Here is a 16957-nt window from a genome sequence, read left to right on the forward strand (position 1 = left end):
TTACCAACAAAATCAAAATATTCCACTTTTAAGTTTATCTTTTGTCCCGTCTTTATCTGCACCTTCCTTTAAAGTGCATGCTTTAAAAATACACCTGACAATCTGGAAGAACTGTAGCCTTGCTCATTTGCACTAAGAGTATTATTTCTGCTTAATGCTTCCCAGACAGATGATGTAATGATTGGATCTGAAATGCTGACAAAAAATCTCTTTAGGGCTATCCTCCGTTTCAGCCATCAACCCTGTTGTTAATTTATCACAGCTGAGAAATAATTTCACCAATGTCCCTTGCTTCCTGATGATGTGTTCTAAATCACTTTCTAAATCTCTTTACAGTGGCCCAACATTTAATTTAAAAATAAGAATAAGAATAATAATTCCACATTGTGGCCATCAAAAATGCAAATGAATACTCCCAACTGTGACGCAATTATCATACCGACTTTTTTTTTTAATTGGCAGCATCAACAAAGAGAGCATTGTTGACATCGAAGGTGTTGTGAGGAAAGTACCGCATAAAATTGGAGGCTGCACTCAGCAAGATATTGAACTGCATGTTCAGAGGGTAATATTTTTAGAAGGAAACTAAAAAATGCTATTGTGTGATGTTGTTTTAAGATTTCTGGTGATACTCTTAAGTACTGTTCTTCTTGGTGGAGAGTTAGGCAAGCAAATAGCAAAAAGAAGAAATAAAATGATTTATCCAGCATATGCAATTAAAATAGCAACATGAGGTAACTATAAAGCCATTTTATTTGTATATTAAAGGAAATATTCATTTCCATGTGTTCCTTAAATGGTATCTTCTAGATTGTGTTTAAAAATCTGTTTTTCTCAAAAGAAAAATATGCAGACAGACCTGGGGTTTTTTTGTAGGAATGACCAGTTCACATTTTCCCCAGAAACTTATTCAGAAATAGATGGATAACCCAGCGTACATAAACATCTGCTTCTAAAGTGTAACACAGCACAAGACACTTAAATTGTATGTGTCTTCCAGGCAATCCTAAAAGGTGGAACCACTTACCATTTCTGTATTAGTAGTGGAAATGGAGAAAATTCAGAACACCGAAACTTTTAAATGTTAATCCCCATGTTGTGGGGAGGGTTGCATGAAGTCAGTAAACATTATTGAACACACTAGAGTGTTGGCCATATTTTTTGTCCCTCTTTTCTGGGAGGCTGATGACTTGCAGATCTGTTTCATAGCTTGAGTACGACTTCAACCCGTGCTGTAAATGTTTGACACAACTTAAATTCAGTCACCTGCAGCTGGAGGACAAAAGTCAATTTTGAGAACATGGAATGTGAGTTACAGAAGGAGGTGTTTAAGCCAAAGATGACAGACTCCAGGCTCAGCTTTCCATGAATTGCTGATCATGGAAGGCTTTTGATCCAGGAGTAGCGGTGGGGAGAAGTCATTTGCTTATTTCACCCTTCCCCTGCACCCACCTGCTCCCAGCTCTCCAAAGCAGAGTTTAGGAAGGTGCAAATGTTTGCAGGAAGAAGGGGCAGCTGGCCAGAATCCCCCTGCCCAGCTTCAGTCCCACCGTTGGAAGTTTGGATCCAGTCAACTGAAACAGCTCCCTTAGAAATCACATGTTTACTCACACTGTTGATAAAACACCTATTTCCCCTCTCTAAAATATCTCTCGGGTATTATGGATGTTCTGTCGGCGTGCTAATTTTGGGGGTGCTTTTTCACCTTTTAAAAATACAAGCATTAAGTTGCAATCCTGTTCTGAACATCAGCTGCCTCCTTACCCATGTTACTGCAGTGATATATGCCTTTAGACTTCTGTCAGTGTAGCCACGAAGAATATTGGTAATTAACATACTTAATCTAGCATCAGAATATGAGTTTTCAGAAAGATCAGCTATTTCAGGCCTAATAGCTAGATCATTAAATCGGCTTTGAGATGGTGGTTGGTTTATATGTCTCGCTACACCAAACTTTGGCTTAGTGTGAATGTACGAGTGTGTGGATTTTGGGAGAAGAGATCATGACCACTTTGTTCCTCCTTGGTCTTTCTGTTGCACTGAGCTAAGCCATTGTTTGGTGTGTAATCTCAACCCGTGTTTGTGGTTTAGCTCTCTCCAGCCTAACCATGAGTTTGTCTATGGCAGGGGTCAGCAACCTTTTTCAGCTGTGGGCCAGTCCACCGTCCCTCAGACCATGTGGTGGGGCGGACTATATTTTTTTTTTGGGGGGGGGGGTTAAAAATGAACGAATTCTTATGCCCCACAAATAATCCAGAGTCTAAAGAGATGCATTTTAAATAAAAGCACACATTCTACTCATGTAAAAACACCAGGCGGGCCCCACAAATAACCCAGGGATGCATTTTAAATAAAAGGACACATTCTATTCATGTAAAAACATGCTGATTCCAGGACCGCCGGCAAGCCGGATTGAGAAGGCGATTGGGCCACATCCGGCCCCCGGGCCTTAGGTTGCCTACCTCTGGTCTGTGGTTTGGGGTGCATGGTTTGACCAGGAGAAACAGACCATGATCCTGGGTTCAAACAACATGCTTCATGCTTGGCCTAGTGCAGTGTATCAGCAGAATGACCTGGGAGGAGGAATGTGCAAACCAAATCAGTATCACTGTAATCAACTTTCATAGAATGCAAGATAACAAAGTTCTTATTAAGTGTCTTTGATATTGCACTGAAAGTAAAACCAAACAAATGTCTCTCTTTACTTTTCCCCCTTGACTTATTCTATATTCTTCCAGAAAATAATTATGCAAAGCTTGTTTCATATTTCTGCCAAAAATATACTTCTGTAAATCACACTGTTTCTCAGTACTTTTATGCTTCTTTTTTTAAAAAAATGTTTCTTTCAGATCTATGTGATCAGTTTGGCTGAACCTCGACTGCCCTTGCAGCTGGATGATGCTATTCGGCCAGAGGTGGAAGGAGAAGAGGTGAAAATAACTTTTTAAAAAGTTAATGATTAAACAAGGGCTTGAAATCTCAGTAGCTACTATTCATAATTTATTTTTTAAAGCCTTGAATTTTGTTATCATCCAGCATTAATGTTGTTATTATTATTGTTGTTGTTGTTATTTACACCCCACCCATCTGGGTTTCCCCAGCCACTCTGGGCGGCTCCCAACAGAATATTAAAAGCAAAACAAAACATCAAACATTAAAAACTTCCCTAAACAGGGCTTAACTGCTCTTTTACTCAAGAGAACAAGGTTGGTACCTATAGTAATTACTCCTATTTCAACATTTTGTACACAGATACTTAACAAGCAGATAGATAGACCTGAAGTTTTGTATGAAGAAATTATTTCGCAAGCATAGCAGGTTTTGGATAAGATGCCCTGCATTCATTGTCAGCCTGTCTAGATTTCCCTCTCCAAAGATAGACATCCTGAAGGAAAATCATTCTTTAAAAGTCACTAGGAAAGCTTGTCACAGGCCAAACATGTCAGATGTTCCAAAACTTTATTTGGTCCTTTGAGAACAGTCTCTGAAAAGGACTTCTCCAGGTAGCCTGCTGACAGAATCAGCCAGATGGGATGGCCTGTCCTGATCTCCCTTCTGTAGCCAAGGATGGTGATGGAACCAGCATACACCTGCTATTTGAATTATGTTCACCTTACACGTCTGGCTTTGTACTTAAGCATCATGCCAGGAGCACAGGAAGCTCCCGTTCGGAAACATCCTTAGTGAAGGCAATATGATCCATGCAGACCACACAGCTGCTCCCTCTTGGTGCAGAAGTGGTTCACTCAAGCTGTGCTAGACACTTGGCAGGTGTCTTTATCTCAGGCACTGAAAATCTTAGGTGTGAGCAGCTTACGGAGTTTCCCTCTGAATGTGCAACGAACCAAAAGATTTCTTATGTTACAAAACATGCATTGTTTGTCTCTCCCCCCCCCCCCTGCACGTGTGGTTTTCAGTGTGTTTTTCTTTTGCAACCCTTCAGGAAGGAAGAGCTACTGTAAACCAGGATACAAGATTGGACAACAGAGTGATTGACTTAAGGGTAAGAACCCCTTGTGTTGGCCTTGAAACTAAGCAAATGGTTTAGAAGGTGGGAAGATTATTTCTCAGGACTCAGAATTCTGGGGGGTTTGTATGACCCATTTGCTGCGAACTTGTTTCACTCCAGCAAAAGTCAGTGATAATGGTGGTGCTAAAAGTGACCACTTACTTGTATTCCTGGGATGTGTAACATGAAAAACCTGCCAATGGAAAGATGCTTCAAATGCCTTTGAGTTTGTTACATCAGTGGCAAACACATACACCTGCATTATACACAGTGGCCTCTTTAGCCCAGTTTTTTTAAGAGTCACAGTGAATTTTTGCCATCAAAACATTTCAAGGGGTGTGAGAAGCCCTCCCGGAAAAAATAGTATCAACTTTCTCATGCTTCTTTGCAACCACTGTTCCGGTAATCTGCTGCTGCCTAGATACCATTTCTATCAGGCTGTCGTTTTGGTACTTTGCTATGCGATCCTGGTTGCCCAACCGAATTGCATAGTAATGTGATGACATCGGGGATGTTTGGAGCCAGCTAAGAGCCGGCTGCATGATGACACCTGAGAGTTGCATTGCCCTTCCCTTGAAGCTCTGTTTATAGTAGAACATGGATACCTTTTGAGAGAAATAAAACATGCCATGTCACTAGTCACTCTACGAGTCACATTCTCCTGTGCACCAAATGCTCACCTGGGTCAGCACCATGTGCTTCAACTAGGGAGTGTTGGCCCAGAACACAGAAAACATACATGAAACTTGTCCCCGCTGTTGGGAGTTCAACTTGGCCATTCTTTGCTCCTTGTTATTTGAGTCTCAGTGACTAGTTGCCTACCGAGACTTGAGGCGAAGGAACGATTCAAATGCAAAATGTATTCCATTCCCATGCATGTTTTCTCAGAAGCAAGATCCATCAAATTCCATGGGTTTTATTCCAAGTTAGCATGCTTGTCTGTGATTACAGACTTTGTTATGCTAAGGCAGCAGTTCCCAAGCATGCTTACCAGTGAATATTACAGGAGTGTCACGACTAAAAATCTGCTGTGAGGCATTTCATGGTACACAGAAATAAATACCTGACTGTGGCCTGTAAATTACTGCATAATCCTAAATCATATTTAATATAAAGCAAATATTCTTGTCCTGGGTGGGAGGTGGGTGGAGAAGTTGCTTTAGCACCTTCAAGACAAAACACTTGTTCATTTTTTTTCTTTTTAGTTGTATTATTTTTATTGATGCTTATAGCTTTAATAATGTTATGTGAACTGTTTTATCATGTTCACTTGAAAAAGGGTATAGGAATACCTTTAACAATGCCAGAAGAAGGACTAAATATACATATATTACATTTCACTAGTCTGGGCATTTCCGTCCCATGGCTGAGAACACCTCCCCCCCCCCAAACATTTGATGGACAGATGGCTTCCTTCCTTATTTAAAACATCTGGTACAGTTTATTTTGCTGGTGCTTTTCCATGATGTGTTTGCTCCCTGTGACACACCCTTGGGAAACCGGGTGATATGATGTCTGGTAGGTTGATAGATTTTGTCTTTTGGCAAGGATGGACTCTTCACATGTTCTTGCTCTGAACCACTCACTTTGCAAATACACATAGTGTGTGTGTGTGTGTGTGTGTGTGTGTGTGTGTGTGTTTACATGGATACTGTTGCAGAACCCTCTTTTCTTCATGAATAATTATAATTACCGTATTTTTTGCTCTATAAGACTCACTTTTTCCCTCCTAAAAAGTAAGGGGAAATGTGTGTGCGTCTTATGGAGCGAATGCAGGCTGCGCAGCTATCCCAGAAGCCAGAACAGCAAGAGGGATCGCTGCTTTCACTGTGCAGCGATCCCTCTTGCTGTTCTGGCTTCTGAGATTCAGAATATTTTTTTTCTTGTTTTCCTCCTCCAAAAACTAGGTGCGTCTTATGGTCTGGTGCGTCTTATAGAGCGAAAAATACGGTAGTTTTTAGCCTAAAGTGCGTGATCCTGCACATCATAATGGTTATCGTACTACATGGTTAGAAACTAGGCAAACAGCTGGCTGGCCATGTAAATTTGATCAACCACAGTGTTTGAATCCACTCCACATTGTAATACAGTAAGGGACAGGGCGACTTCTGCCGTTGTTTGCACATTAAATAGTGTATGGAAAACTATTAGTACAAATAATTGCCCCAGAGTTGTTGTCTTCTGTGTTTGTGTAGCAGGATCAGCCTAACTTTCTCAGTCCACCTCTGATTCCATTAGCAATACCATCATCAGGGTCATAAGTAAAGGCTGCAGCTTGAAGTGATTTGCCTGCCCACAAATAATGAGCCCAAGCATCTAGTGCCAAATAAATGGAACATTTGTAGGCTGTAGCTCTTTTTGCTGCAAAAGTATATATGTTAGAGAGGATAAAAATGCATCTTAAACCACCTGTCAGAGCAACCTTATCCATGATTGCTCTTGATATTTCTGGAAGTGTCATCTCTCTTAAAAATCATTGTGTGCATTCTGTGAAGAAATACAGGAGAAGAAAAAAACCTGCTGATGCTGGTGGTTCTGCTTCATTGCTCCCCTCAAATATCTGTGTTCTTAAGAAGCGTTGAGCTCTTTTTAATGAAAGAAATACAATTTTGGGGAAAGGCCACTGGAAGATGAGTTGGGCAGTGTGGATTGCTGGCTTCAGCATAGTGGAAGCTGCTTATTCAGTTTTAGATCTCATAATGTTGAAAACTTCTGTCTAAGCTTGAATGTCCGCAGCAATCGCAGATAGACATAGGAGGGGATATTTTATTTTCTCACATTGCCAGTCAGCTGTACATACCTTTTTTTAAAGTGACTTCTATCAGGCATGGGGCTTTTGCTTGTTTCATTTCTTGCTTGAATTTATAAAATTAGAGGTGACTGTGCCCAGGTATGTGCTAAAATTATGTACATCATCTTGAAAGCCCTTTCTCAGATATCCTTGCAGGCAGGCAGCATTGCTCTGTGTAGAGTCAGAGAGCATTCTGAACAACCCCAGAGGTACTTTTGTACCTCTTTGGTACTTCAGGTTTGAATTCTAGATCTCTAGGTACTGGGCCTAAAGCTTTGAGTCAGATTAAGACCTGGAAAATGCTTCAATACATAAAGTATTTGGTGTCATTATTAGCTGTGCAGTGGGTGATAGGTTGTTGTTTTAAAGCTGTTCTCAGCTTTTAAAAAGAAGGTTGTTTTTTTAAAAAGGTAGACCTGGTTTTAATTGTATTCTATTATTGACCCATCTCATTTCGGAGACGGAGCAGACTGTAGATCTAAGAAATAAATAAATCCCCATATTTCTAGACCGATCCCTGATGTTTTAAAAAGGACTCACAACTAAGCCTTAGCGATCCCTCGCTTGGGGTGGATGGGAATGGGACCACCTGAAAAGTGAAATGTAAACAGAACTGTTAGATATAGATAAAACATGTAACTGGGAGAAGAAGAAAATAGCAAAGAAATACGGTATTTTTCGCCCCATAGGGCGCACCTAGTTTTTTTTGGGGGGGGGAATAAAGAAAAAAAAATCCACCCACCCCCGGGCACGGGGCTGGGGCGGGGGAAACCCGAGCTTCCCCGACCCCAGCTCCCAGAACAGGCTGCTATCCGCAACCCTTGGGAGACCGGCACGACTCCAAGGGTTGCGGAGAGCTGTCCAAAGCCCGGGGTGCACTGTTCAGCGCGCCCCAGGCTTTATGATGCAGGCAGCTCTCCACAACCCTTGGGAGACCGGCGCAAATTCGCGCCAGGCTGCAGCCAAGACACAGGCATACCACTTTGGTGAGAACAAGAGTTTAGCCTTAATGCATGTATCTACAATCTGACAGCACAAGAAGGTTGTGGTGTTTTTCCTTAAGCTTAAACAAAGCATTTGTCTCCGCATGGATATGTGTGTTCACATACAACAGAGATGTATGTGAACAGAAAGATAAAATATTGCCTCCGGCATCCCAAAAGCAATATTCATTTTCACATTTTATGAGCAATAGTATATAACATTGACACTAGAGTCTCGCACATTATTTAAGACTTGTTTTTGAAGCTTAAAGTTCAGGAATGTGTTTAAGATATTCTTTATTGCTTTAGCACAGTCTCCAGTTCCTTATTGTACTACTGTACATAGACTGTGGAAGAATTTAAGACTTTCAGAATAAGATAAGTTTTCTCCTTCTCCCTTCAATCCGTTAATCCTTACACTTCTTTGATTGCAGAGTCAGTTAACTGCATGAGGAAGAAAGAGTAAATGCACAGGAATGACTTTTGTCAAATATGGTTTCCTGGTGTCGTGTTTTCCTCGTTTGAAAGTCAGGTGGTTGAAATGGAAATTATATGTAATCCCATATCCAGTCTATAGCTCTCTTCTTTAGATTCAGAGTAACTGACAGAAGCTTTGCAGAATGATATCAATAAAATCACTCAGATTTAAAATGAAAATCCCAAGTCCTGCTGTGACAATTGATTCTAGAGGACTGATAGGAATACACATGGATACATGTGCAATTTTGTAGATGGGTTTTTGTTTAATTTCCCAGTGTTGACACCTCATTTGTCCTCACATTTGCCTCTACTGACATACAGGCATATCTTCTGTCAAACTCTTGACCTCAACACTTCCATCTGGTCCAGGCATCTCCCCACCCCCACCTCCGCTTTTTAAAGTAACATTCCAATTTCTCAGAAGTTTAATCATTCAATAAAACAGCAGCAGCTGTGTTAGTCAGTTAGCTCTCCTTTCAGTTGGACATGAGCCTACACTTATAAATTAGGTGGCCTTACTTTGTTTCTGATTTCTTTGTATTTGTTATCTTTTATAGCTTACATTGACAGCGTCTACTGTTGTTGCTGCAGCAGCAGCAGTAGTTGAATTCTATGCAAGCATTCAATAAACACAGTTGTATATACATATAGCCAGATCTCTTAAATCCAATTGTTAGAAAGGTTTAGGAGACTACATCCTGTGTTTTGTCTGAGGAAGTTGAATGGAGGCTCTCGTATTGTATTTATCAGATTGGGGTTGGGGGGCTGGCAAAATCCCCATTGGCTTGCTGCACTACATTTGCTGTGCTTTAATACAATACTTTAGACCCAGTGTGGTTTAGTGAATAGAGTGCTGGACCTGTGGTTGACATCCTCACTCAGTCATGAAGCTCACTGGCTGATCTCAATGTGGTGTATACAGTTATCCTCCATTTTATCCACACAGTAACTGTGTGAGGTAGGTTAGCCTGAGAGCAAGTGACTGGCCAAAGATGGAGAGAAGGTAGGATATGAATGTAGTACATTTTAAAATAAAAATAGATGTCTCTGTGCAATCATAAGCACATTAGTATACCATGTAAACTTGGCTTTAAGTCCATAAATAGGTAGCTATGCCTGTTATAGCTAATTAGAAAGTTTAAGATAAGCTGATCCAGGTGACTTGGAAGCATGGTTCTCATCAAGCTAGTAAGATTTGAATCCTTCTGCAGGTAGAAAAGAGCATTACATTTGATATGTTTCATTTTTAATGCGCTTGCTACTATTGTAGATTTTATACAAATTCAACACTTGTAGTAAACATCGTAGAGCTTCAGCCTGAATAACTGGCCACTGTCAACACAAGTAAAAATAAATTTATTTTAAAAAGTGACTTTGTAATTCCAAGAAACAGTAAACTTAAAGAGATTCCTGTATCTAGACAAAAGAAATGAAGTGAAATTTTTCTAGTTTCTGACATGCCGTAAGTAGTGGACAATGGAATGAAAAGGCAAATTGATATCAGAGTCTTGTAGCCTGTGATTCAGAGATTCCTATGCTATTTCTTGAAAGTGGACTTCTGTTAGCACATGAAGCTCAGTCTTTAGCCACCGTCAACAAGGGAGAACCAAAATTGTTCCCTTTTTTTATTATTATCTAAGGCTTCATTGTGACACTGTGAAACAAACAAACAAAAAGGTTTTGCCCCAGTTGAGTTGACGTAAATGTTTTGGTTACATATCTAATCTAATCTGGGAATTACTCAGTAATAAATTAAGTAACAGAAACAAGTTCAGCCTTTGTTTATTGTCTGTTCCCTAATCTGCATCTTCACTTCAAGGTCAAAACCTGCTTAAGGTTCAACTTCCAGTCTTGGGGATCTTGCAGTATATTTTCTTAAGCAGTGATTATTTCTCTCCATCAAATTGCTTTTCCACAGCTTTTGTTGTAGGGTCCCGTATCAAGAATTTTAGTTTTAGGGCCTGTGGCAGCACATTGTGCTACTTTGCTAGATATGTCAGCTGAATTTGAAGATTAGATAGTAACTCAAGGTTCCTTTTCTTTCCTAGTTAAAGATAGAGCTCTGCTGTACTAAAACTTAGCCCCTGGATTAGAATTCATTGGCCAGGGTTTGGTCAATGGAGGTTAGTTTGCTATTTAAGGGTCTCATTGTTAGAAGTCACCTAAAAATATATATTTAACATGATTTGCTTTCCTTAAACTTCGAGTAAGGAGGAAGAAATAAAAGAACATCCAAATGCTGCTTATTGACAGAAATCTGTTAGTTCTCTGGGTTTGGCCTTATATAGGGACAGACCATTCATGCATCTAACCTAATATTGTTGACATTGGTCTTGTTCACATGTGACAGTGAGCCAAACTATGGCTTAATGAGATATGAGAATGTGAGGGCTCATGTGCCCCTCGCTTTTCTCCACCGGGTCTGCGAGAGAGAGATTGAAAGCATCTGCTTCTGTTTTTAGCCCTAGAAATTTGCCAAAGCCTAGTTGCTTGTGAAGATGTTAATTTTTTAAAAAAATTGTTAATTTTTTTTACAGCAGAACTATTTTTGATGGTAAACTAAAATGCAGTGTAGATCTGGCAGCGCTTAGTAATAATAATTTATACCCTGCCCATCTGGCAGGGTTTCCCCATATACTGTACTATACTGTACTGTACTAATCATATACTGTACTAGCCTAGTTAACAAAATAGCTCATCAGATTGTATAATACATTCAGGCTGTTGTAATGAACCCAAAAGCCAAACTCTATATTCAGTCCATTGCTCTTATTATTTAGCAAGACAGCAAACCAAGTGCTCTCCAACAAGCATGTTGTGCAAGCATTTGTATATATTTTTAAATGTAGGCTAAATATATTATGGGGTGGTTGTGGTGAGACGAAGCCGCTGGTGGTTGCTTAGTTTTCACTCTCTTCTACGAGTCTTTTTGTTTTGTTTGTGCGGAACACAGTCGTGTGTGCGTCACATAAAGCACGTCTCATGCTGTACTTCCTTGCAGCTATGCCTCCTGTACTTTGCACAGCTTTGTTAGAGATGAGCCTGTATGTTTGTTAGAGATGAGCCTCTGCACTTCAAGCCAGACTTTATTTCCACCAATCAGCTGAAAACAAAGTCAGGTTGCGCTGAACCCTCTACTTTAGGAACACAGTGTGACTGTGGTTAAGATCTCACGTGGCTAAAAACAAAACAGAGGGGGGTGGGAAACCAAACCAGAAAGATGGTACCAGCCACTTTCTCGCACTATTTTAATTAACTAGAATCTGTAACTTTCCAGTGAAGAAATGAAAGCAAGCTTTGGTTTAAAAAATGCAGTCCGTTGTGTTTAAAACAAAAACGAAAAAGCAACTTTATTTGAAAACAAAAAAACCCTGACAGATGTATCACATTTGTATTCGTTTCTGCACATCTGTGGCTTGGTGTCATGCCATGTGAAAAACCACACATCTCAACCGAACTGAAAAGGTAGGCATCTTGAAAAAGTTGCAGTAAACAGAACAGTGACGCACATCCTTATTTAGGAGGCATGGATGGTGGGGGAAGGGGAGGATAAAAAATGCCATTACTGTATAGACACATGCAGCTGTATGTTGCCAACGCAGTTGTGGGTTTGCTTTTAACTATTCTTTATTTTTTCTTCACAATAAACCTCAGGGTTCTTGATTTGCATAGCATGCTGGTATGTTAACTGTTTTGCAAGCAAGCAATCTCTGTGATCTCTGAGGAGTATCAAGCTTGTCTCTGTTTTGGAAGAAGAACTATTGTATTGGAGGGGAGAAATGGCAGAAGGTTCCCCCCCCACACACCCATCACTGCATTAGATTTTACCTTCAACTCTGTATTGAGCTGACTTTTCTTTGCTGTGTGTGGGTGACGGGAGTGAGTGACTTTGCATAGCCTCTCTCAATATATTTTATCAATTTGGTTTTTTCATCTAGTTTACATTAAGCATTATTTTTACTTCTATATATTCATTATGGATGAGTGCAACGACTACTGTAGAGCGGATTCAGCTATTGGTAGCAGAATGCTATAATGTCGTTCTATAGAAGACAGTTGTACCTTTGTAACTTTTGTCTAAACGCCTTACCTATATATCTATATGATGAATAAAAGTTAATCAACCCCTTTGTCTCAACTGTTGGTACAGATTTTTAGCAGCTTCGCTTGCTCTTTTTGTGCAAACCTATCAGAAAGTTTCCTCTGCAGGCCTTTGGGTAATAAAAATTTCTCTTAAGAGAACTGTTTAATGATATCCGTTGTCCTGATAAAATTCAAACAGTGTCCAGCAGCTGAAATAAAGCTAGAAATCTTAGTGTAATATCTTCTCTTTAACAGACCTCCACTAGCCAAGCTGTCTTTCGCCTGCAGTCTGGCATTTGCCAGCTTTTTCGAGAAACACTCATTCACAAGGGGTTTGTGGAAATTCAGACTCCAAAGATTATTTCTGGTATGTACTGGTTATTTGTAATGGATTCAAATAAATTCGCAATTTTGGAGGCAGTACACTATTGTGTAGGTGGGGGGAGGGGGAAATATATCATTGAACCAGAAAGTATTAATTGATTTTTAAGTAATCAATTGCACATTAAAACCTTTTCTTTAAAAATAAATAAATGCTGCTATATCCTTTGGAAAAACAGAAGTTGGTGCACTCGCCAGTAATCTCAGGGTAGAGAAACAGGATTATTCCTTAGCATTTTGTGTAGTTTTTCCATCTGTTTAACCAGTCTTGAAGCCCAGAAAAATGAGCTAGCCTGCAGAAAGGCTTCCTAGGCTGCTTGGGGCTGGCAGAAGAGAGACAGAGAGATCTATCTTTCCCACAGCAGCTAACTTTTGCGTTTATGTATTTGGTTCATATGGGGGGGGGGCGCTTCTCCTGTTCCTTTCTTGGTTTGTTTGCTGGACACAGGGTGGATATACTGCTTCATTTCTCCTTTGCCAGCCTGTTCACTCCTCCACACAGAGCTCCTTGTCACCGGTGGCTACTAGGCTACTGCTTAAATGCAAGGCTGCTTTAAACCAAAGGCTATATAACAAGCATAGAAAACAAACCATATTGTGTAGTGGCTGGCAACAGCCAATTCGTGTGCTCACTGGGACCTACAGACAAGCCACCCACCTGCCCCCTCTCACTGCCATTGGCTGTGTGAAGCCAAAATCCATAGTCTGGAAAGGAATGGAAATAGTAAAATATGGATTGCAACGCCACATTCTTACTGCAGTTCCTCCCTTTCCCTATAAAACCCCACCTGAATGCCTCATGCCACATTCCTCCTCTTCTGGAGCAGGCATTTTAGCTTGCCTTGGTTTTAAGTCCACTTTAGCGCCATAGAAAGGGAAAGAAGGTGAGAATTGGGGTTGAAAGGTTGCAGAAGGCTTGGGCCTGTCAACCCTAACAACACAGACCTAGGTGGTACCAAATGTGTCAGGCATTATTACTATGGCCAGCCCTTTTTTAGGTAGTGTGTTGCAGTTGCTTCAGGTGCTGGGGCGGTGGCAGCAGTCCCTACAGCCTCCCCCTGAGGCCATTCACCTTTGCTGGACATTAGAGCTGTGTATACCCTCCCTAGAATGCTGCTGTTGGGTCTGTCTGATGCTATCCTATTGACCATGTCAAAGTAAGATTCATTTGCCAGGCAGCTTCTATATGTGGAGTGGTGGTAGTGTTGGAGGGGAAGAGCCTTCTTGTATTTTACCTCAGTCAGCAAAATGGCGCTGGCTGGTGTCTTTTGACCCTGGGAGAAAGTGTTTAAACACTCCATTTTCATCTCTGAAAGTGTACTTGCTGAATTGTCAGCTGCATGCAATAATTGAAGGAATCAAGAAAAATACATCACTTAAGTTTGCTCCTGCTTTATAGATAAATGCATTTATTTTTCAGCTGCCAGCGAAGGTGGTGCCAATGTGTTTACTGTTTCTTACTTCAAAAGCAGTGCCTACCTTGCACAGTCCCCACAGCTTTATAAGCAAATGTGTATCTGTGCTGACTTTGACAAGGTTTTCTGCATTGGGCCAGGTGAGGAAAGCTCTTTTGTTTTTCCCCCTTTCTTACTAATGCAACAGTCATGTCTCTGGAGCCAGCGTGCACTAAATGTTCAGGTTATGCACGTACTGAGCATTGCGAGGCCTTTTCCTTTCTAATCTGCAAACCAAACAAAAGTTTCATGCAAAGGCTGCTAATCCATATGGCAGTTTGACAGGGTTTGCAGGCGGAACAAATGTAATATTTTCAGCTGACGTGTGATCAGAGCTATGGTGTTCTCTAGTGGTTGTTGGAAGTATCATACAGCTGTTTCCTGGCAGAGAAAAAGATGACTGCAAATGTAATGGTTAATCTCTCGATGAACTTAATAGAAGCCTACAAGCTTGGCAGCCCTAGAGGTTTTATTAATGTAGGCTTGCTGAAAATCAATACATCCTAAATTAGACGGTGCAAAATATTTTCATGTTCTGGTTTTTCACAATATATCAGTTTGGATTATCATCATAGATAGCATGTGCTTATCTTCCCTCTCCCCTTCCCTGAGCTATAAATTACAGGGGAGTACTGTACTCATTTTTGTATTGTAGAGCAATCCGTGCACCTCATATCCCCAAACATATTCTTGAATATAAGAACCGAGTGCTGCACACCAACGCTGCACTACTTTCGCTCCTGCCCCCTCCTATTTCTTTTTGATGGAGAGAAATTGCACAAAATATTGGTTGACACAGAGACCCTGGATCATAGGTACCATAATATAAAATCTGGGTGGAGATAGAGATAAAAGCTACTTTTCCATGGCAGGAGAAATACCACCCTGTGTAATATATGAACTGGGGAAATATTCTGAGATAATACAAAAATATTTGTAAGTCTCACTGACTTCATTGTTGGCTTAAATTGTTTCTTGATGGTGTTCAAAGGACCTAGATGCACACTGGTGTGTGTTACTGTGCTAAATCTTCACAAGTTTGGGAATAGCACAGACTGCCGTTTTCAGATAGGAGCTGCACTCTCAAGTCACAAAAAGAGCCCTGTATTTGTCCTGATCTAGTGGTTTAGCTCCCAACTCAGAGCATGGACAGCTGTTGTTGAACTGTTATCTCCCAGGGGAGCCAACAGCACCTCCTTGCCAGGATTCAGAGTCACTTGCAGAAATTTTACTACCACAATGACCATTTTGGTGTTTAACAGGGGTCTCTCTGGCAGGAGATTAGAGTCCTGTTTCAGATAAGAGCTATTGTTCTGTCTATTTAAAATAGTAATTTGGTGCTAGAGTGTCTGTCTGAAGCTAGTCTCTACTGAGACCCATTTGTTCGGGATCTTAAAGTAATTTAAAACGTTCTCCCCCTTTGTATAGTGTTTAGGGCAGAAGACTCTAATACTCATAGACACCTGACAGAGTTTGTTGGTCTGGATATTGAAATGGCCTTTAATTACCATTATCATGAGGTGGTGGATGAGATCGCAGACACCATGGTGCAGATATTCAAAGGACTCCAAGAAAGGTAAGAAGTAAATTACATGCTATAGAAACCATAGAAAATGAGAGGCTATTTAATGTTGTCTGGAGTGCCAAAGCTAATATGAGAAAGAGAGTTTGTATCATGTCTTACAGGCAACAGTCATAAAAGTACCCTGTTGCCAGATGGATCTGTAATCAGGATAACTTTTGACTATCTGTACACCAAATCTCAGCTTTTTCTATCTTGCAAGAAGTACAGTTTTTGATACTGAAGTCTGCTAGCAGGGCACAAGCATGATCTTGCATACGAGGAACCACATGAGTAGAGAGAAATCTCTCTTTCTTTCTACTGATGGACCATAAGTCAGTGAAATAATAGAATGGCAGCAGGTTAAAGACGAGCATAAAAGCATTTCATGTTTCTCTAATGCAGTATGAACTGCTGGAATTCATTGCCGTGATGGCTTCTTAAAAGGATTAAATAGATTCATGAATAGGCCTTTCTTGGTTATAATAGCTAAGAAGGAGCCTCTGTGTTCATAGGTGTTATGCCGCTGAACAACATAGGTGACTCTCTCAATTCATTGCCCTGTTTGTGAGCATCAAACTAGTCAGTGTTGGATACAGAGTGCTGGGCTGTGTGGTCCTTTAGTCTGATACAGCTTGTGAATACTTGTTCTTGCCCTGCTGAACTGCCTTTCAGATTTCTTCTCATACCTACACGTATCATCCTTTTTGGCCCCTAATATTCTTTTTTTATAGACCAGGGGTGGGCAGAGAATACGCTTACAATTAAGGAACAAGTGCATCTTCGTCCAGGAATCTGTTTTCAGGGACAAAACTGAGCACTCAGCTCTTTCACACACAAACCCATTCTAGACCAGGGGTGGGCAGAGAATAGATCTACTGGGAGATCTCTGGAAGATCTGAAGTACATTTGATATTTTATTCTGAGTTGTGTAACAATAGCAGCAACTTTTGTTTCCAAGCTAGGCTGCTGAAACAAATATAATTGGGGCTGGGGGGGGCGGTTTTGCAGGAATGGGTTGGGGTGAAAGAACTGAGTGCTCAAGTTTTGGCCCTGAAAATAAATTCCTGGACGAAGATGCACTCATTCCTTAACTGGAAGCATCGAGCCCTCTTTCTAAACTATTATTTACACTTGAATTTTGCTGGTGGAATTCAGATTTCTGGGGAAAAGCCAAACAGATCCCTTTGGCATGAAATCCATTCGCTCCCTATT

The 16957-nt window shown here is 40.6% G+C and overlaps 1 protein-coding gene across 2 annotated transcripts in view; it reads left to right on the forward strand.

Moving 5' to 3' along the window:
* The window catches only part of DARS1 (aspartyl-tRNA synthetase 1), a 276033-nt gene that overhangs the window by 252033 nt on the left and 7043 nt on the right, over positions 1-16957 (forward strand). For both annotated transcript variants that reach the window (XM_083410335.1, XM_083410334.1), the window contains 6 exons: positions 463-565; positions 2850-2930; positions 3944-4003; positions 12602-12713; positions 14148-14282; positions 15610-15757. In XM_083410335.1, coding sequence (XP_083266461.1) covers positions 463-565; positions 2850-2930; positions 3944-4003; positions 12602-12713; positions 14148-14282; positions 15610-15757 — 639 coding nt within the window. The remainder of the gene's footprint in view (positions 1-462; positions 566-2849; positions 2931-3943; positions 4004-12601; positions 12714-14147; positions 14283-15609; positions 15758-16957) is intronic.

The sequence above is a fragment of the Podarcis tiliguerta genome (assembly GCF_965153285.1).
Source record: "Podarcis tiliguerta genome assembly, chromosome: 1".
NCBI lineage: Eukaryota > Metazoa > Chordata > Lepidosauria > Squamata > Lacertidae > Podarcis > Podarcis tiliguerta.